Source organism: Mesoplodon bidens, assembly GCF_964165515.1.
Source record: "Mesoplodon bidens genome assembly, chromosome: 6".
Taxonomy (NCBI): domain Eukaryota; kingdom Metazoa; phylum Chordata; class Mammalia; order Artiodactyla; family Ziphiidae; genus Mesoplodon; species Mesoplodon bidens.
In genome coordinates, this window is record NC_138162.1 from 874,552 (window position 1) to 894,772 (window position 20,221).

The 20,221-nt window shown below is 65.1% G+C and overlaps 4 protein-coding genes across 5 annotated transcripts; 3 read left to right on the forward strand and 1 right to left on the reverse strand.

Moving 5' to 3' along the window:
* Window positions 1–830: 830 nt before the first annotated feature.
* Window positions 831–2,479, reverse strand: SSNA1 (SS nuclear autoantigen 1). Of its 2 annotated transcripts, none has more exons than XM_081237644.1 (3): window positions 2,374–2,479; window positions 1,699–1,898; window positions 831–1,378 (listed from the first exon to the last, which is right to left on the reverse strand). In XM_081237644.1, the coding sequence occupies exons 1-3, from the start codon at window positions 2,423–2,425 to the stop codon at window positions 1,271–1,273; spliced, it is 360 nt and encodes a 119-aa protein (XP_081093770.1). In that variant the 5' UTR covers window positions 2,426–2,479; the 3' UTR covers window positions 831–1,270. The 2 variants fall into 2 exon arrangements, with proteins under 2 accessions (XP_081093770.1, XP_081093769.1); XM_081237643.1 differs by having other exon boundaries at window positions 2,359–2,435.
* On the forward strand, window positions 2,424–13,626 carry ANAPC2 (anaphase promoting complex subunit 2; the record flags this gene model as incomplete). The annotated part of the gene is given in 16 exon segments (XM_081237642.1): window positions 2,424–2,501; window positions 2,503–2,535; window positions 2,538–2,565; window positions 2,568–2,692; window positions 2,983–3,605; window positions 4,571–4,703; window positions 5,701–5,875; window positions 6,046–6,165; window positions 6,487–6,604; window positions 7,297–7,478; window positions 7,830–7,971; window positions 8,331–8,406; window positions 8,506–8,709; window positions 12,199–12,328; window positions 12,571–12,806; window positions 12,895–13,626. Coding segments are annotated over 16 exon segments (2,616 nt in total). The 3' UTR covers window positions 13,108–13,626.
* Window positions 13,627–16,278: 2,652 nt separating this feature from the next.
* Window positions 16,279–17,270, forward strand: TMEM210 (transmembrane protein 210; the record flags this gene model as incomplete). Its single annotated transcript, XM_081237067.1, has 4 exons — window positions 16,279–16,366; window positions 16,530–16,665; window positions 16,883–16,912; window positions 17,084–17,270. The coding sequence occupies 4 exons, from the start codon at window positions 16,279–16,281 to the stop codon at window positions 17,268–17,270; spliced, it is 441 nt and encodes a 146-aa protein (XP_081093193.1).
* Window positions 17,271–18,264: 994 nt separating this feature from the next.
* Window positions 18,265–19,317, forward strand: LRRC26 (leucine rich repeat containing 26; the record flags this gene model as incomplete). Its single annotated transcript, XM_081237259.1, is given in 3 exon segments — window positions 18,265–18,937; window positions 19,027–19,225; window positions 19,227–19,317. Coding segments are annotated over 3 exon segments (963 nt in total).
* Between the last annotated feature and the right edge of the window lie 904 nt (window positions 19,318–20,221).

Below are 20,221 nucleotides of genomic sequence, written 5' to 3' on the forward strand. Positions count from 1 at the left end.
GAAGGGCCAGAGCCTCAGGGATCTTGCCTCCTGTTTGGATTGAAAGGTTCCCTGACCCACAGGGGCCTGCAGGAAGGCTGTGGCAGGCAGACCACTCCCCTGGGCTAATGTCAGCAGGGAGGTCTGATGGATCTGGAAAGGTGACAGAAGACAGAGCTGCCCACTAGGGAGTGGTTCCCGGCTGGGCTGACCGCCTGTGCCGAGACAGGCCGTTCACAATCCTGGCATCAGATGCGCGTCTTTTCCTCTTGGAGCATCAAGCCCACGGGAAATGCCACCTGGCCAGGCTTGGGAGGGAGGGAGGCGTTTTCTTGGGAATGGTGGGCCCAAGTTTCTGCAGACCTTCTCAACCAACACATGCTTCCCAACCCCCCTATCCCCCACGGACAGCAATTGCAGGGACCCCACGGGGGCTGACAGGCCAAGGCAGATGGACCCATGGAGGACTTGGGATGGAAGGCAGGGCCCTGGGCTGCATGGGAGACTGGCCTGTGACCAGAGAGTGGGAGCAGGGGTGCTGCTGTCCGGCAGAATCTGGAATCACTGAGCTGGGGTGCAGCCATTCCCAGGGGACCTGAGCACAGGAAGAGCGTCTCCTTGGGCCAGGCCTTATGCTAGAAACCAGGACCAGTGGCCCTGATGGGAGAGGTGGGTGACGGGGGTCACATGAAATGCTTAGGGGCACCCTTAGCTCTGAATGCAAGGCCGGTCACAGGGAAAGCCATCCCTTCATGGAGGAGCCGTATTACAACTGGGCAAGGATTCGTATTTTGACTCTAGGCGGGCCCGGCAGCCCCACACTCCTGACACAGGCGGCAAGCTGACGTGGATCTTTACAAAGACAATCTTTATTGACAGTCACAGGCCCCAGGCAAGCTCTGAGGTGAAGGAGGGCCCCAGCCCCTCCCCCACTTGCCTGGGCACCTGCGGGCTGAGGGAGGGGTGACAGGACTCCCAAGGTGCTGAGACCAGAAGCGGGCCTCCCCCGCAGCCCCAGGCTGGTGTGGAGGCCTCAGTGGGACCCTGAGTAGAACTGCCCTCCCTAGCGCCTGTGTGAGCTCAGAGCCAGGATCCCCACCTGGTGGGCTACGCTCAGGTCTTTCCTGTCACCCAGAGCCAGTGAAGGTTGGCAGTTGCCTGTCTTGGCACCCAAGACAACGAGAAGAAAAAGCTGCTGCCGTGAAGGACAAAGATGCTTTGAAGACAGACTTGCCGGGGGCTGAGCCGTCGAGGGGGCGCAGTGGAGGCAGGCCCTCCGCCTGTGGCCTCATCAGCTGTCCTTGCCTCCGCTGCTCCTCTGCTCGGGGGCTGCGGCCTTGGTCAGGTTCCCCGCTTCCCTCTTCAGGACACTAAGCAGAGTCTGCGAGCTCTCCAGGATCTGCGAACAGAGACACCAGCCGGTTAGCACTGCTCCTCATGTTGGAAAGCTCCCGCAGCCCAGCCCCACTCCTGGGCCAGGGTCCTTCTCCCCTCTGAGTCTGGCCCAGAGCCCCTTTCTCACACCCTGGGAAGCCAGGCGGAGGTCAGCTCTGGCTCCTACTGCTGCTGCTGTGCGGCTCACAGTCCGGAACCCGCTACGCGGTGATGAGTATGGTGCCAACAACAGGACCCAGGTCACTCTGAACGCCGTACTGTCACCACGGGGGTGACACGAACCCTTGACGGGCTCGGCCCAGCACGCGGGCCCCGGAGCCCCACCTTGAGGTAGGCAGCCTCCGTCTCCGCGATGGTCCGATCGAACTCATTCCGAGAGGCTATCTTGCGAGCCAGGTTCTCGTTGACTCGAGCCAGCTTCTCCGTCAGCTGCCTCACCTCATTCTGCAGCCGCTGCTTCTCCTCCTCTTCCTGCTGGATCTGCCGGCACAACTCTTCCCGCTTCTGACACAGCTCCTCGATGCCTAGGGTGGGCCGAGAGAGACAGGCGCGGTGGGCCCGGGGCAGGAAGGAGAGCACCGCCCCTCCAGCTCTGGAGCCCCCTGCTCTGGAGGAGAGAAGGCTAGTGGATAGTGGAGGACCCGGGTGCTGGATGGGCCTCCTTTCGCCCGAGCCAGGCCAATGTCCTGCGTCCGAGGAGTCTCAGAGTTAAGGAAAGCACCGCGAGAGGCTCGAGGCGCGAGGCCGGGAGGCCGTACGTACTCAAGCCCATCGTCCTTTGCTCACTCCACAGATACCTAGCTCTCGGGGCGGGCCACACCGCGGCTGTGCGCTGGGCAGGTCCGCACGGCGTCCGCGCCGCCCCGGCCCGGAAAGCCGCGCACGGACCGTACAACATGCTCGGCTGCGCGCTGCGGGCCAGCTACTGCCCGGGACGCAGGCCGGCGAGACCCACGCCCTCCCAGCCTGTCCGGCGGGCCCCACCGCTCGGCCGCTCACACTTGACCAGCTCGTTGTTGTAGTTCTGCAGCGCCGCGCCCTGCTGGGTCATGGTCGCCGCCCGGGGTCCCGGCCGCTGCAACCGCCGTTACCGCATCCGGGCCCGCGCCTGCGCACTGCTTACAGACGGCGAGTCCACGGCGCACGTCACCGCCGCGCGCCTCTCGTTTGCGTCATCGCCGCGCGCCGCGCCGGCGGCTCTAGGAGCTGGTGGGAGCAGATGGCGGCGGCGCACAATGACCCCGGACCTGCCCAAGAGCTGCTGGTGGCCTGGAATACCGTGAGCACCGGACTGGTGCCGCCGGCCGCTCTGGGACTGGTGAGGCCCGAGAAGAGGGCGGCGGGCCCGTGCGGGATTCCCGGGACCCTGCGCGTCCACTCTCGGGTTCATACGGATCCCTCCGCCCGCTTCTGTCCAGCTTGTTTCCCCCAGAGTCCTTTCTTGTTCCACGGCCTGTCCCTAAGCGTGGGCCCTGCATCCGTGCGACGAAGGGCAGCGGGGTTTCCGTAGCCTCCCCTGTGCTTTATCCCTTTCCTGTTTATGTCTATTTGTCATTGCTTTTTCCACCTCTGCGCTGTGTTCTCTTCTTAAAGTTTTCTGTACTCCAGGCATCCTCCCGGACCAGCGGTGCGGTCCCTCCAAAAGAGGAGGAGCTCCGGGCGGCGGTGGAGGTTCTCAGGGGCCACGGTCTGCACTCGGTCCTGGAGGAGTGGTTCGCAGAGGTGCTGCAGAACGACCTGCAGGCTAACATATCCCTCGAGTTCTGGAATGCCGTCTCCCAACGTGAGAACTGTGCAGACGAGCCCCAGTGCCTTCTGCTGCTCCTCGATGCTTTCGGGCTCCTGGAGAGCCGCCTGGATCCCTACCTGCGTAGTCTAGAGCTCCTGGAAAAATGGACTCGCCTGGGCTTGCTTATGGGCACCGGTGCTCAGGGGCTTCGGGAAAAGGTTCATACCACGTTGCGGGGTGTCTTGTTCTTTTCCACTCCCAGAACTTTTCAGGAGATGATCCAGCGCCTCTATGGGCGCTTCTTGAGAGTTTACATGCAGAGTAAGAGAAAAGGAGAAGGAGGAACCGACCCCGAACTGGAGGGGGAATTGGACAGCAGATACGCCCGCCGCCGGTACTACCGCCTTCTGCAGAGCCCACTCTGTGCGGGCTGTGGCAGTGACAAGCAGCAGTGCTGGTGCCGCCAGGCGCTGGAGCAGTTCCACCAGCTCAGCCAAGTCCTGTGAGTACTTGTGCCTGCGTGGCCGTGCCCCTGTTGCTCCTGGCTCCTGCTTGCCCCTCTGGGTCCAGCTGGCCCCTGCAGAGAGCTGCTGAGCTGGCTGGGGGTCTCTGCCACCTGTCCTGGTAGCCAAAGAGAGGGTCCCCAGGATCCGTGTGTCGTGAGTTTATACCTTTCGCCCTGGACACAGGTGCATCTGTCACTCGCCCTAGCTTAGGGTTTCACACTTTGCTTATGCTAAGATTTCACGTGATTCTGAATTTCCTGGGCTGTGCAGAATTTTGCTGTGCTGTTTGTAGGCTCTCAGGAGAGGAATGTAGTTTATCCTATGGTTGCAAAAGGTGTGACTGTTCTTTTTTCTTTCTAGAAGTTAGAGTCAGAAATTAGACCAACGTGGCGGGAAAACTGATTGCCCTCTGGCCTCTCGAGGAGGGAAAGATCTTGTTGTTAGAGCCAGGTCTTGTCGCGTGGTCCCTCCACTCTCTGTGGCCACCACTTAGGATGATTTTGTCCCTTTGAGTGAAGGGGCAGCAGTGCAGCTGTTAGAGAGTTTCTTAGCTGGACTGAGGGTGTGGCCTGATCCACAGAAGCTTCGTTCTCTCAGGAGCCTTTGTCCTCGTAGATCGGCATCTGCACCAAAGGGCACAGACAGCTGCATCTGTGTTTGTGGGGCCAGGGTAGTGACGTACTTAACCATTGTCTCAGGGCCATTTCTGGGAGATGAGCCTTGGCCCCAGTAGCCAGACATGCTGATCACGTGGGGAAGGCTAGTGTCCCGGCCTGGGCAGAGAGGCCAGCTGGGGAGGGCGGGCAGTCACTGGCCAGTGCTTGTCCTCACAGCAGCTTTTCCTCGAAGCCTCTGGTGCAGTTGTGCCCCCGACGGGAGAGCTGTGGGAGGCACGTGCTGGGGTGGGGTTGGGCGCGTGTGCGTGTGCTCTGCGTTCTCCACGGGCAGGGCTCTTCTCCAGACACAGGCTTAGTCTGCTGGAGCGGGTCAGTGCCGAGGCTGTGACCACCACCCTGCACCAAGTGACCCGGGAGAGGATGGAGGACCGCTGTCGGGGCGAGTATGAGCGCTCCTTCCTGCGTGAGTTCCACAAGGTGAGGACCCCCCGCGGGCTCTGTCCTTGTGGATTAGAGGTTTCTGGCAAAACTGACACCTCGGTCTTAGAAATGGCCAGAGCGTGGAGAGCCGGGTGCATCAGGATGTTGCTGGTGATGGAAGTCGTCTTGGTGCTGGGTGGAGGCCAGTCATTCCGGGCCCATCCTGGTGATAGCAAGGAAGAGCCTGTGACGTGCTTAGTGAGGTCTGCGCAGGGTCACGGGGCTGGAGGCCATGCCAAAGTCTGGGGTATCCCAGTGGGGGGGCCTCGGGGGCATCCATGCTGTTGGGACATGGTCTGGGATCTGCTCTGGGCTGCACAGAGTTGAGGAAGAGCTGCACCCAACCACGGGGGGCCTCAGCCCGCTCCCACTTCCCAGCTGCTCCCCTCCACTGCTCCTGCTGTCTGTCTCCTGAGGATTCAGGTAAGCTGTGGGGGTGAGGGGTGGTGTTCAAAGCAAATGTCCTTGACACGGGAGGGGGGCGGGGGTGAAGCTGGAGGTCTGGCCGGTAGCTGTGCCGTCCCTAGGCGGCACATCGTCCGGGTGGTCTTTCCGGTGGCTGGGCGGCCGTGGGAAGACATGTACGTGCTCGGGTCCGTGTGGTAGGGTGTCCTGCAGATTTAACGTGCACGGGCTCAGAAGTGTTCCCGCTAGGTCCTGTGAGTTGTGCGTGGGGGGGGTCTCGTTGTGCATGGGACTCCCAGGGTGTGTCCATCCGCTCCGACGTAGCGCCCTGTGTCAGAGCCACTGTCGGCTGGGGATGAGCACGGGTGCTGGTGTGTGTGGAAGGGGCCTGGGTGTGTGTTCATGGAGGCCCTGGGAGGCCTCCTTTGGGCCCCTCGTCCTGCTGATTTTAATGTGCTCCTGGTCTTCAGAGTAGGTGGCCTTGGGGGCTCCCAGGGCCCAGCCAGAGGGGCAGGTAAGCTGTGTGGCTTCTCCTCGTCTCTGTTCTGGGCTTGGCCCCCAGAGCCCCACACTTGTGTTCTCCCGACAGTGGATTGAGAGGGTGGTCGGCTGGCTGGGCAAGGTGTTCCTGCAGGACGGCCCCAGCAGGCCTGCGTCCCCAGAGGCTGGGAGCACCCTGCGCCGGTGGCGCTGCCACGTGCAGAGGTTCTTCTATCGCATCTACGCCAGCCTGCGCATCGAGGAGCTCTTCAGCATCATCCGAGGTCGGCCCCGCCTGCCAGGGAGCCGTTCTCCTGTGCCTCTGCCCTTCAGCTCATTGAGGGTGGGGCGGCGGGCACATCTGGGACCGCGGTGTCTCGAGCAGAGCCGGGCCCTCCGCGCACAGTGTGTGCTCGCCACATGTGCACGTGCCAGGACCAGCCTCTCCCTGCAGACTTCCCGGACTCCCGGCCAGCCGTGGAAGACCTCAAGTACTGCCTGGAGAGGACTGACCAGAGGCCGCAGCTTCTTGTGTCCCTCAAGGCTGCCCTGGAGACGCGACTCCTCCACCCAGGTGCCGCCCACCCGCCATTCACCCTCAGGGCCCGGATCTGGAAGCGCAGGCCTGGGGCCTGTGGAGGGAGTGGGTTAGGAGGCAGTTTTGTGTGGTCCTTCGGGGGCAGGGGCAGTGCCCGGTCCCTTTAGAACAGACACCACTTGGCAAGGGGAGAAAGCAAGTGAGCGCAGGGGTAGGGGAGGGGACAGCTCCCTGCAGATCACGCAGGTCTCCTGGGGGTGAGGTGGGACCTGCAGGTCACCTGACCAGGGTGGCTGCCTCCGCGTCCCTGTGTTGCCTGGGCCCTTCTGTGATGGAGCTCTCCCATCCCGGCCGTAGGCGTGAATACGTGTGACATCATCACCCTGTACATCTCCGCCATCAAGGCGCTGCGTGTGCTGGATCCGTCCATGGTTGTCCTGGAGGTGGCCTGTGAGCCCATTCGCCGCTACCTGAGGTGAGCGCCAGGGGCCGACTCCAGGAAGCTGCTTAGAGCCCCCAGCCCCACTCGTGCAGCTGCACTCCCCGTGGATCTTGCTGGAGACAGAGGGCTGTTGTCCTTGGGGAGCCAGGGATGCTCCATCTCTCCTCCTGGGCTGGGCGGCTCAGGCTGGGCTCCTTCCTTCTGCCAGTGCTGGTTCCCATGCCTGTAGCCCAGGGTCACCAGGCCCGTGTGCAGGCCGGGAGGCCCACACCAGCACAGACAGGAGCCCCTGCTCAGCTTTGCCTCGTGCCAGCCTGGCCCCAGGGCTGACGGGAAGGGTGGGGCCTTGTCTTGCTGGTCTTCCACCACGAGGGGCAGAGCCTCTCAGGCTGTCTGCTGGGGAATGTGTTTGAGCAGGTGCCACGCACCGCCACCCAGAAGCCCCTAAGGGCACAGTGGAGGCTCGGGCGTGGGGCCGGGCAGCGTCTGGAGCTGCCCTGACTCAGTCAGGCCTGCTGCGTCCTGGCCACGCATGGCCCGGCCTGGGGTCTGTCTCGTCATCTCAGTTCCTACTCTTAGAAAATGATTTAGTTTTAGGGGGGGCGGGGCGGGGGAGGGAGTCTCACGGGCTTGCCTTTAGCACGTGACGGACAGCCCTGGCTGCAGGGGTCAGGTGGGGTCCCGTGCTCAGGTGGGACAGGCGGTGAGGGGCTCGTGCCTGGCAGGACGCGGGAGGACACGGTGCGGCAGATCGTGGCAGGGCTGACCGGGGACTCGGATGGGACGGGGGACTTGGCTGTTGAGCTGTCCAAGACGGACCCGGCAAGCCTGGAGACTGGCCAGGACAGCGAGGATGACTCCGGCGAGCCAGAGGACTGGGTCCCCGACCCTGTGGACGCGGATCCAGGTCAGCGCCCGCCGGCCCTGCTGCCAGGCTCTGGATTTCGGGGGGTGGTCCAGTCGGGCAGGTGCTCTGGTCTCCAGTTTGTTGCCATGTGGGCTCTGGAGCTCGAGGGGATCCATGGTCAGAGTGTAACCCCGCCTGGTTCCCTAGGGTTCTCCACCTGGCTTGGGTGGCATCCCCGTCCAGACCCGTGGGAGGGTGCCCTGCCTGCCCCACCTGCTTCTGCTGCTTCAGCTGGAGAAGGAGTGGGTTTTCGGCATCCCCACCTCATGGGCTTGGCCGGGCAGGAGCCGCCTGGCACCATCTGTGCCGCCTCTGTGTCTGAGAGGCGCCGGTGGTGCCCGTGCCATGCAGGGAAGTCCAGCTCTAAGCGGCGCTCCTCGGACATCATCAGCCTGCTGGTCAGCATCTATGGCAGCAAGGACCTCTTCATCAACGAGTACCGCTCGCTGCTGGCCGACCGCCTGCTGCACCAGTTCAGTTTCAGCCCCGAGCGGTGAGGCCTGTGAGGTGCTCCGGGTCCCCGGGGAGGCGTGGCCTTCACTTGCAGGGCTGCTCTCTGTTAGCACTGGTGCGCATCGGGAACGTGCTGGGTCCCCGAGGCTGGGCGGGGACTGACCTGTGCTTGGCCTCTGCCCCCCGGGGTGGGGGGGGCCTGGGGGCAGCCAAGGAGCCTGGGGTGGTAGGTCCCAGGGCTTCCGGCCTTCCTGGGGTGGAGTGGGCACAGGGCTCCCGCCCCTCCTCCTGGGCTGGGGGTGTCCCTGCTCCAGGGAGGGGGGAGGGGGGGCAGTGTCGCTCTGCAGGTGCCACTTGGGGTGGGGGCACACCGCAGCCCTCAGAGATGCGTCCTTCCAGGGAGATCCGCAACGTGGAGCTGCTGAAGCTGCGCTTTGGCGAGGCCCCGATGCACTTCTGCGAGGTCATGCTCAAGGTAGGTGCCTGGGGCTCCCCGCCCCTGCCGGTCCCGGACCTTCAGGAGGCCCCGCCCCCACTGGTCCCGGACCTTCAGGAGACCCCGCCTCCCCCGCAGGACATGGCAGACTCGCGCCGCATCAACGCCAACATCCGCGAGGACGACGAGAAGCGCCCCGCGGAGCAGCAGCCGCCGTTCGGGGTCTACGCTGTCATCCTGTCCAGCGAGTTCTGGCCGCCCTTCAAGGACGAGAAGCTGGAGGTCCCCGAGGACATCAGGGAGGCCCTGGACGTCTACTGCCGGAAGTACGAGAAGCTGAAGGTATGGCCGCGCCGCCAGGCACCTGGCACCTCGGGCGAGTCCCTCGGTGTCTGCGCCCTGCGCTCAGCACCCTCCCCTCCCCTCCTGGGAGCCTGTCTGTGCAGGTGTGCACACTCTGTGCACGCCCTCCTGTGCCCCCAAGGCGCTGGGAGTGCGCGTGCCTCTGGGCTGCCTCTTCCACCGTCCACCCTCTTGGCCTCAGAACCAGGGGCTGCAGTGGCCGCCCCAGCGGGGGTCGGGAGCTCTGTCTCCTCCGTGGGCGTCTCCAGGTTGCTTTTGAGGTGTTTGACCTCCATGGTCCTCCGCCACCCTGCCCCTCCCTGGCTTGTTTCCCGGGAAGCCGCTTTCTGGAGTGCCCGGGCACTTGGGGACCCAGGCCATGCTGTCTGCTCTCAGGTCCCTGGGGCCACAGGGCTCGGCAAGGAGAAGGGGGGTGTGGGCTGGTCAGGAGGCCGGGGGCCGGGAGTGGCCGATTGGCAGAGTTTGTCTCTCGTCCCCTCCAGTCCTGGCGTTGGGGGTCCAGGTGAGAGGTGTGGGCAGGTGGAGCCTGGCGTGGGCAAGGGTCCGTGGCACGGAGGACCCTTCTCTCAGGTGATGGTTCAGAGGAGCCGTGTTGGGAGAGAGGAGGGAGTTTGGGGCACCTGTCCCAGGTTTCAGGGGACAGGTGGGGAAGTGGCTTCTGGGGCGTTCAGTCTGATGAGTGGGGTGTGGGGCCTGAGAGGCCACCGGCCGGAGGAGACGTCAGGCACCCCAGCAGAGGACAGGGCCGCAGGTGTCCAGGGTGCAGACCCTGAGCCTTGGAGGGACCTGGGACACCCCTGGAGGTGGGAGCCCTCAGGACAGAGCCCCAGAAGGGTGGCAGGTGGGGCCGGGCCGGGCCCCTTCCTGCCCCTGCGTGGTGGGTGGCGCTTGCTCTGTGGGGCCTCAGCGCTGCCCCGCAACCCCCCCCGGTTGAGGACATCCACGTGGCCCGCCCGTGTGCTCGGCACCCTCCCCTGCCGCTCTGGCTGCCCTGCTGGCCTCTGCGCCGCAGCTCGCCTGCCTGGAGAGGCCCTGCCGGCTTCCTGCGGAGTTCCCCCTGGCGCCTGGGGGGGGCTCAGGCATGTCCTCCATCTCAGGCCCATGTACCCAGCGTGATGGCGCTGGAGCCGGCCGGGCAGGCCCCCGGTCTGTGCCAAGAGGTTAGGCCTGTGGCCACGGTGCCTCTGCCTCCAGCCAGCCGGGCTCCTGGCCCGAGGACTGCGCTGGACACGTGGGGGTGGCCGTGCCCGTGCCATCTGCTGCTGGGCCTCGCATGTGCCCGCTGCAGGCTGGAGTGGTTGTAAAGGTCATGGCCTTGGAGCCAGAGTGCGTGGTTATGAGCTTGGCCAGCTGCCAGCTGTAGAGAGGTTAGCTGCGCCCCTCTTCAGAGCTGGGCTCAGAGCTGGGCTCAGAGCAGCGCTTAGCCCAGAGTGACCAGTGTCCCCCGGGCCGGCCCTAACAAAGTACCCCAGACACGGGCCACCGATGCACCGGAAATTTATTGTCTCAGTTCTGGCAGCCAGAAGTTCAAAGCCAAGGTGTGGGCAGGGCCGCGCTCCTTCCAAAGGCTCCAGGGGAGGATCCTCTTGCCTCTTTCACCTGCTGGGGCTCCAGATGTTGTTGGCTTGTAGAGGCGTCACTCTGACCCCTGCATCGTGCCCCACGGTCTCTCCCGGTGTCCCTGTGTCCAGATTCCCCTCTTCTTATGGGGACATCAGTCATACTGAATTAAGGGTCCCCCACGCCAGTGTGACCTCACCTTAATTAGCTGCATCTGTAGTGACCCGACTGGCAAATAGGGTTACATCCTGAGGCACTGGGAGTGAGGACCTTAACGTCATCTGTGGAGGTCACAGTTCAACCTGTGAGAGTCTACTCTCTGGCCCCCCAAATTCACGTTCTTCTCACGTGCAAGATACATTTAGCCACGTCCAACGTCCCTACAGTCTTAACCATTCCGGCACCAACTCAAAGTCCCAGATCTCTAAGTCAGGTCAGGGTGAGAGCTGGGGCACGATTCTCCTTCAGCTGTAAACCTATGAATACATATCTCTGCTTCCGAAGTCCAGTGGTGGGACAGGCGTTGGGCAGACACCTGCCCTCCAAAAGGGAGATACTGGAAGGAAGGGAGGGTTCCCAGGCCCTAAGCAAGTCTGAGATCCACTGGAGGAAATTCCACTCCATTTGGCTGGATGCCAGTCTTCTCTGCCCTCGGGGGCAGCCCCACCCTGCCAGGCCAGGCCTCTGCCGCACGGCCCTGCCCTGAGTCATGCTCTCCCTTTGGCCGTCCCTCCCTTTCCACCCAGGCTGGCATCGTTCCCACTGCTATTAAATTCTCAGGGACCTTGGCCTCCATGCAGTTCTCGACGTCCAGTCCATGGGCCTGGGGGCTCTCGCGCCTCTACTGGACCCTCTCTGTCCTGGCTCCTGGGCACTGCTGGTTGGTGCCACCTTGACACAGGTCACCTCTAGGGCCACACCGGCTCTGTCTGCAGAGCACACGGCAAGATGTGCAAACCACCGAGCGCGGCTGGCTCCTCTCTGCTCACCAGGCCCTTCCTCGGTTTTCCCTCTCAATTCACTCCAAGCGGTGAGGAGAAAGCAGGCTGCACCTTCCATACTTGGCTTGGAAATCTCAACCTAACGTCCAGGTTCCTCCCTCGTGAGTTCTGCTTTCCACCCAGCAGAGCACGTCTCTGTCGCCGCGTGACGGGTCGCCTTTCCTCCCATCTCCGGTGATGTGTTCCTTGCTTCAAAAGGCCTCCCTGGAATGGGCTTTCCTGTCTGTGTTTCTACCAATAGCCTCTCCAGGGCAACCCAGGAGTTTATGAGCATGCGGCTCAAAACTTTCCCGGCCCTCCCCATCCCCCAACACCACAGCCACGTCCACGTGTTCTAAAAAGGTATTTGCTACAGCAGCACCTTCCCCTCCGGCTGAAGTCTGTATCGACGTCCCGTGGTGGCTGTAACAAAGTACCGCACACCAGGTGCTAAAACAGGAACGTCTCTTAGCTCTGGAGGCCAGGGTGTGAGATGGAGGTGAGGGCCTTCTGGAGGCCAGGGTGAGTCCTTCCTGCCTCTTCCAGCCTCCAGGGGGGCCTGTGTCTCTCCAGCCTCGCACACCGTCTGCCCTCCCGTGAGGACACTGATGGAGTTAGATTTGGGTTCGCGGTACTCCAGCACGACCTCTTCTTCCCCAATGACATCTGCAAAGGCCTAGTTTCCAAGTCAGGTCACTTTCTGAGGTCCTGGGGCCAGGACGTGGACGTTTCTCTCAGGCACAGGGGCCCTCGCTGTTAGGGGTGCCGGTTGAGGGGGAGGGGATTGGAGTCCAGCCATGTGCTGGTCCCGTCGCTGCCCACCAGGGTGGGGGCAGGTCAGGGAGCCCTTCCTCACCTGGTCCCAGGTAGCAAAGCCGTGTCCAGCCGGACCCGCTGGGCGGCCTGTGCTGATCCCAGCCCTCCCCAGGCCATGCGGACGCTCAGCTGGAAGCACACCTTGGGCCTGGTGACCATGGATGTGGAGCTGGCTGACCGTACCCTGTCCGTGGCGGTGACCCCTGTGCAGGCAGTGGTCCTGCTGTACTTCCAGGACCAAGGTGAGCCCCCAGCCGCCCTGCTCTGGCCGCGCCTCCCGGGAGGGCACCGTTCTGTGTCCGGTGGAGGGTGGGTGGAGGGTGGGCGGGACCCAGGCGGCCCAGAGCCACGCGGGCAGCAGGCCCTTCCCCACCCCGTCCCGTCCCCCCCGCTGGGGCCTGGCTGTGCCGTGAGGGTCCTGCCGACGAGCTGAGGGGGCACAGCCCCGCCCAGCATGCCATGTGCGTGGCTGCCCCGCCCACAGCCAGCTGGACCCTGGAGGAGCTGAGCAAGGTGGTGAAGATGCCCGTGGCACTGCTGCGGCGGCGCATGTCGGTGTGGCTGCAGCAGGGCGTGCTGCGGGAGGAGCCGGCCGGCACCTTCTCGGTGGTGGAGGAGGAGCGGCCCCAGGACCGGGACAGCATGGTGCTCGTGGACAGTGACGACGAGAGCGACTCGGGCCTGGCCTCGCAGGCTGACCAGAAGGAGGAGGAGCTGCTGGTGCGCCGGGGCCCGGGCCAGGCGAGGGCGGGTGAGGGCGCAGCCCGGCGTGGCCTGACCGCCGGCCCCCCGGCCGCTGTGCCCCTAGCTCTTCTGGACGTACATCCAGGCCATGCTGACCAACCTGGAGAGCCTGTCGTTGGAGCGCATCTACAGCATGCTGCGCATGTTCGTGGTCACCGGCCCCGCGCTGGCCGAGATCGACCTGCAGGAGCTCCAGGGCTTCCTGCAGAGGAAGGTGCGCGACCAGCAGCTTGTCTACTCCGCTGGCGTCTACCGCCTGCCCAAGAGCTGCGGCTGAGCCGTCGCCAGGACCCGCCCCCGGCCCACACCCCGCCCAGCCCCCAGGATGAGAGTAAAGCAGACGGTTCTTCCTCCTTCCCTGTCCTGCTGGCTCTGTGGGCTTCGTGGGCATGCGGTCAGGTTCTCCCTCCAGACCAGCCTCCGACAGAGCCTGGCAGAGCCCGGCCCCCGGGAGTCGGTGGGGAGCTGCACACCCGTGTTCGGGCTCCAGGCCGCGAGTCCTGGCACGTGGTGTCTCTGGGCCACCGTGGCTGACAGAGGCCCCCGTCACTCTCGTGGCTTGGGCAGGAGCTCACCAGGGGTGGGCTGTCTGGGAGATGGGCCCTCCTGGGCCGCCCTCCTGAGGGACCTCCAGCTCCAGCCTCACCCCTCTGGCCTTTGAAAGAAGCCCTCGGGTCCCCCCCGCCTCTGCCTGGCACGAGGGTCTGGCGCCCAAGTGCTGGGCTGAGAGCCCCAGGGGCTGCTGCTGGGGCCCGGGGCGGGGGGGCTCCATCAGAATGCGTGAGGTGGGCGGGTGGCCAGGCAGCCCCCGTGAAGCCAAGAACTTCTTGTGTCTCCAGCATGACGTGCTGCCTGGGATACGCCTAGGCTCGGGCAGCTGCAGTGCTGGGGGCTTCCAAGGAAGAGTGCTTTCAGAAAGGCCAGTTCTTGCCGTGCCCCGAGGCATGTGGTCAGGGGCGCCTGGGGGCCTCGATGCTCCTAGCACAGGATGCCGGGCCCAGTGAGTCCAGCCATCCCCAGAGCTGCAGCACAGGGCTGTTGTGTCCGGAGCACAGGGTCCTGTCCAAGGCCGCCACTGGGGGCCCCGCACTGCCCTTGCTCCCAGGTCCCGGGGGCGGGGAGGCTGTTAGCTCTGCCAGGCCCGAGGCCTTCAAAGCTGTGCTCAGTGCCTCAGCCTCCGTGGCCCAGACCTTCACTTGTCCAGCGGGAACTGCTCGAGCCTGGTGGCGCTGTCCCCACGGGCAGCAAAGGCCCTTTGGAACGAACGTCTCCACTGCCCTGCTCCTCCGTGCGGTGCGTTCCCAGGCCTGGAGCCATGCCCACTGCCCCCCAGACACACTGCGGCTCCCCACCAGTCTGTGCCCCAGTGCCCCCACTCCTCTCTTTGGCCTGTTCTGCTCGAGGGCCCTAGTGTCAGTCCTGCTCTGGGGCTTTTCTTTTTTTTGTTTCTTGGTTGTGCCGTGCAGTTTCTGGGATCTCAGTTCCCCACCCAGGGATTGAACCCAGGCCACAGTAGTGAAAGCCCGCAATCCTAACCCCTAGACCGCCAGGGAACTCCCTCTAGGGCTTTTTCCTTCTTGCTCCACAGGGTGGTGTTTGCTATGGGGTTTGGAGAGATTAGCTGCATAGCCTTAGCAGTTTGAGGACTCTGACAGGCCAGTGGGTCCCCACCTTGGGCTCCACCTGCTTGGCCCCCACCTGCTTGGCCCCTCCAAGGCGGGCTGCACTGTGGTCACAAGAGGGGCTTGGGACTTCCCTGGTAGCGCAGTGGTTAGGAATCCGCCTGCCAATGCGGGGGACACGGGTTTGAACCCTGGTCCGGGAAGATCCCACATGCCGCGGGGCATCTGGGCCTGCACGCCACAACTACTGAGCCTGCGCTCTAGAGCCCGCGAGCCACAACTGCTGAGGCCCTCGCGCCTGGAGCCTGTGCTCCTCAACGGGAGAAGCCGCCACAATGAGAAGGCCCCGCACCGCGACGAAGAGTGGCCCCGGCTCACTGGAACTAGAGAAAGCCTGCGCGCAGCGGCGAAGACCCAACGCAGCCAAAAATAAATAAGTAATAAAGACACTTAAAGAAAAAAAAGAAGAGGGACTTCCTGCCTGGCGCTGGGCTGGGCATGCCTTCGTCATCCTAACCAGGATGCAGACCTGCTGGACCGGCCTGGCAGGGTGGCAGTGCCAGCCGCTGGGCCTGGACGTACCTGCCCTGAGTCCCTTTGGACTCAGTTTGTGGATGAGTGTGGTAAAACCCAGTGTCTCAGGTCATAGGATCACTCAACAGGTGAAGAGGTGTGCCAGGAGCTGCCACTAGGAGGGGGCTCCTGTGTGAGGGTCAGGGAGGTCCACAGTGACCAGGGGTTGGTTGCGGCCCAGCGGGGCGCCCCCCACCCCCCCCAGTGCCCTGTGGGGTTAGCCGTGGTGGGGGGCAGGTATTTGCTCCTGCTGCCTGGGTTTGCTCGGCAGGTCCTTAGGGGAGGAGGCTGAGGGTAACCCTAGCCGTGCCAGCCTCCCGTGGACAGCGCTTGCCTGGTCTGCGAGAGGCTGCACGGGACAGACCGTGGCGGTGGTCGTGAGCTCCAACTGTAATGACACACTTAAGCCAGAGCCCCAGACGCTGTCTGCAGCTGTTTCGAAGCCACCTGCACCTTGAGGGTGTTCTGCAAGACACTGCTGGGGCCCGTATGGGGCGGTGGGTGCGTGTCCACCCCCGGGCCTCCCTTGGTCCCTGCTTGTTCCAGTCTTGGGGGGAGGGTGGTGACATCAGTCAGCTGGAGCCCAGGCCCCACCTGAGCTGCCGCAGCCCTTATCCTGACAGAGAAACAGGCCCAGGCTTGCCCACTGTGGACCTCTCTGGGTTTCCAGGCCGTCGCCTCTGCGACCCCAGGGTCCCAAGTGCAGCCGCTGCCCCTTTGCCGTGAAGCGCTCTCCGTCCAAGACCACAGCAGCCCCACCACTGCCCCTGCCTCAGATCTGGCCAGGGCACTCTGGAGTGACTCCCAGGCCCCGGCCACCCTACCTGCCCTACCCTGGGGCTGCCTGCCCACGGCTGCTCGAAGCCCAGCGCCCGCCCGATGCCCCTTTGGAAACCATGCCAGGTAACTAACGCAGTATGTGAGGAAACAGTGCATTCTCACCTCCACACGATTTTTTTGGAAATCAAACTATTGTTTAAAAAAACAAACAAACAAAAGACAACTGTTAAGCTAAATTCTGAAAAAAACAAGAGGGATATGAAGCAGAGACCCCATATTCTCCAGGAAAAGTAAAAGGTGAGGAGGAAGAGAGCTTGGGTCAGAAAAGTTTCCTACACGCCAACTTGCTAGGCGGTGCCCAAGGCGAGGCCCTGCCCCCACCCTCCCTGCCTCACAGCTCCATTGTGAGGTCAGCGCCTTCCGATGAGTTCTGTCCAGAGGCAGCGCCTTCCGATGAGTTCTGTCCAGAGGCCATGGCCCCCTGGCCCCAGCCTGACTCCTGCCTGGTTGGCAGCCCCCTCGGCCTGATATGTTTGTCCCTTTTGCTCATCTCTGCTGCAGGTGCCGCCTCCTGTTCCCCAACCCTGTCCCCAGCCAGGGCCCCTCCCTGGCCCAGGCAGGCCAGGCGCACCCGTGTCCTTCTGGTGGCTGCCGGGGGTGGGAGGGCGGGCTTGGGGGTCACGCACTGGCAGGTGACGACAGCCCCTTGGCCCTGTCTCTGCAGCTGGAACCTACTGCGAGTGTAGCTTTGGCCTCAGCCGCGAGGCCCTCATTGCCCTGCTGGTGGTGCTGGTGGGCATCAGCGCCAGCTGCTTCTGCGCTCTCGTCATCGTGGTGGTCGGCGTCATTCGAGCCAAGGGGTGCGTGAGCCCCAGGGCCAGGGCGGACGTGTGAGGGCTGCGGGAGCAGGCCGTCCCCCTGGGCCCTTGGTCTCTATGGGCGAGGTCACCAGGGACTTGGGAATGGAGTCTCCCAGAATGGGATGGGGAGAGGTGTGGGGAGCACCGCTGGGCTCCTGGAGAGCAACCCCACTGTTCCCAGACTCACGGCTTACCTTTGTTTCCCCCCACCCGTCAGTGAAACATGCCCCGGACACATGGACAGCAGGTGAGTGACCCTGGGGGAGGACCCCCAGGGCGAGCTGTGCCCCTGCTCCCTGACCCACCCCCCCCGGGAGGTGTGGTTCACAGACACGGCAGGAGCCCCGGGTGGTTGAGGCCTCATGAGCCCATGCCGATGGCCGCCTGCAGCTAGCCTGACCTGGACCACGCTGTGCAGGTTGGTGGGGCACTTCGGGGCTCAGGAAGATCACATGGACCTGCACGCGGGGCATGTGGAGCCCCACTTCATGGCCCCTGAAATGGAGGTCTCCATGATGCCGCCCCTGGGAGATCATGGCCTCATGCCCATCACCATGGACTCAACCCCAGAGGAGCTGCCCACACAACCCCCACCGCCTGAGTAGGGCTTTGGGCAGCTGGGAGAAGGGGAATTAAACAGTGGTTGGCGGGTCTGTGTTGTCCTCCCTGCTGGCCCCCCTCGAGCCCTTCTGCAGATGCATATTGGGGTGGGGGAGGGGTCTGTACCTACCTGCGTGGCCTCCTGTCTCTTCAGTGGGGTGCCCAGTGCCCATGCTGGGCTCCCGCTGTCTACCCTGCAGGGCAGGGAGCACACCCCTGGGGTTTCCACTTCCTGCCGTCGTGGCCTCAGCCCAGCTCCTCCCTGCATCTTCCTGCCGCTTTGTCCCATGAAGCAGACAGCACCCACCCCGCCCCCCGTGAGCCCCTGCCCATCCCACCCCCACCCCCACCCCCACCCCAGGAAAATGCCGGGACAGGACCTGCAACTCTGCTGAATCCGGAGGGAGCAGCATGTGGCAGGAGGACTGGGGCTGGTGCCCCTGCTCCACCCACTCTGTCTCCTCCAAGTTCCAGCAGAGTCCTTGGTGGGCAGGGTGGGGCGGATGTGATGGCCTCCCCTTCCTCAGGCGCGCAGCCCTCCCTCTACCTCACTGCCTGTCCCCTGGGTTCAGGCCCCCACCATGTGCTGGTGCCCCATGGGGATGGGACCATCCCTGGCGGGGGCTACTGTATATGCGCACTAGGGTCACTGCCGAGAGGAGGCGGCGGAGACTGGGGTGAGAAGCGGGGCTCACTGGGTCCTGTTCCGTGTGTCGCAGCCATGAGTTCAGTGTGGGTGAGGCTGCGGGGGCGACGGTGCGGTCCAGTTGCCCAGGCCTCACCCGGGTACGGGTCGGTGGACCACGCAGGTGAGGAGGGGTGGCGTCTTGTCAGTGCTGCTGCTGGCGCCGAGCCAAGAGGAGCTCAGCGCTTCAGGACAGGTGGCTGGCAGTGCCGGGCGCTGGCTATGTGCCCAGCCTCCGCCCTAGGCGCGGGACCAGCCGTGGGACGGACGGGCTCCCGGGACGCCTGGGCAGCTGGCCTCCTACGGTTGCCCCCATGCGGAGCCCCTCCTTTCTCTCGCGGCGGCCGCCGCCGCTGTTCCTACTGCTGCTGTCGCCGTGGCCAGTCTGGATCCAGGCGCCCCCCGCAGCCGCCCCCTCGGCAACCCCGGGCGCCTCGGACTGCCCTGAGGCGTGCGCGTGCGCGCCAGAGGGCCAGGCCAACTGCTCCGGGCGCGCGCTGCCCGCCGTGCCAGGGGGCCTGAGCCAGCGCGTGCGCGCGCTGCTGCTGGACCACAACCTCGTGCGTGCGCTGCCGCCCGGCGCCTTCGTGGGCGCTGGCGCGCTGCTACACCTGGACCTGCGCGAGAACGGGCTGCGCTGGGTGCACGCGCGAGCCTTCTGGGGCTTGGGCGCGCTGAAGCAGCTCGACCTCAGCGCCAACCAGCTGGAGGCGCTGGTGCCCGGCACCTTCGCTCCACTGCGCGCACTTTGCGTCCTCTCGCTGGCCGGGAACCGGCTGGCGCGTCTAGAGCCCGCGGCGCTGGGCGCGCTCCCGCAGCTGAGCACGCTCAGCCTGCAGGACAACGAGCTGCCTGCCCTCGCGCCCGCGCTCCTGGCGGGCCTGCCCGCTCTCAGCACGCTGCGACTGCGCGGCAACCCCTGGGCCTGCGGCTGCGCGCTGCGCCCACTCTGCACCTGGCTGCGCAGGCACCCGCTGCCCGTGACAGGTGAGCCCTCGGGGGCGCGGGCGGGGCGGGGCGGGGCGGGGCGGGCCACTGCCGCCGCCGTCGCCTGACGCCGCTCCCGTGTCCCGCAGAGGCCGAGACGCTGATCTGCGTGTCGCCGGGACGCCTGACGCTCAGCCCCTTGACCGCCTTCCCCGACGCCGCCTTCAACCACTGCGCGCGGCCCCTTGCCGCGCGGGAACTGGCCGTGGTCTACGCGCTCGGGCCCGTCTCCTTCCTCGCTAGCCTGGCCGCCTGCCTGGCGCTGGGCTCCGTGCTTACCGCCTGCCGCGCGCGCCGCCGCCCGCCGCACACCGAGGAGTCTGCCGGATCCCGGTGCCGGCATGGCCTCGCCTGCGGCAGTCGCCACCGCCCAAGCCTGAGCGGGCCGCGGCCGCCCTCCAACCTTCCCCCCATCCCCTGCCCTCCTTCGCACTCCCTGCGGGCGTCAACAAGCGACACAGATAGAAGTTTTCTTGACATTCCTTTCGGCATCACCACTGCACACACCGGGTTGGGGGGTGGGGCTGGAGGGCGGTGCGCGCCGGGCCCCTGGGGCGGAGGGGCAGCGCGCGGCGGGGCTCGGACCGCAACGGGGGAAGGCACGCCTGGACGCGGGAAGGGCTGGGCCTGTACAAGGTGGCGCGCGGGGCTGAAGACAGTCCCGAGCCGGCGTCCGGGGAAGCGCATCCTGGGCTGCGGGCCAGAGGAGGCGAAGAGAAGGCTCAGCCCTCACGGAGTCCGGAGAAGGGGGAGGCAGTGGGGAGCCCGAGCGCGCTCCTGGGAGGCGGCTGCCAGCTGCGGGGTCAGGGTCTGCAGTCCGGGAAGGGCAGGGCCAGCTCAGAGGATGGGGTCAAGAGGAAAAGGGGTGTGGGCAAGAAGGGAGAGGTGGGGACAAGGCTGTGAGGTGCCGGCGCTGCGGGAGCGGGGGACCCAGCCAGCCGGGGCCAAGGGCCCCCCATGGTGGCTCTGGTGGTGGCTGGAGAAGGATGGGGCTTCAGTCTCTGCTCCAAGCCCCTCTGCCCGGGGCCAAGTCAGCCCCTCTCCCCACTGCTCAGAGACCCCAGGGCCCTGCCTCTGCCGGAGCGCCCTGCGGCCCTGCCCAGCCAGCTCAGCTCTGACCCGTCCTCAGCAGCTCTGGCCCGAGCCTCAGTCCAGCAGGGGCTGCCCGCCAGGCAGCAGGGCAGACGGACGGACAGGAGGCCCAGGGTGGGCAGTCTCTGGCAGGTGGGCTTCCCTCAGGCCTTCCCGAGCAGCAGGACCCCTCAGTGTCCTTGGCCGGGCTAA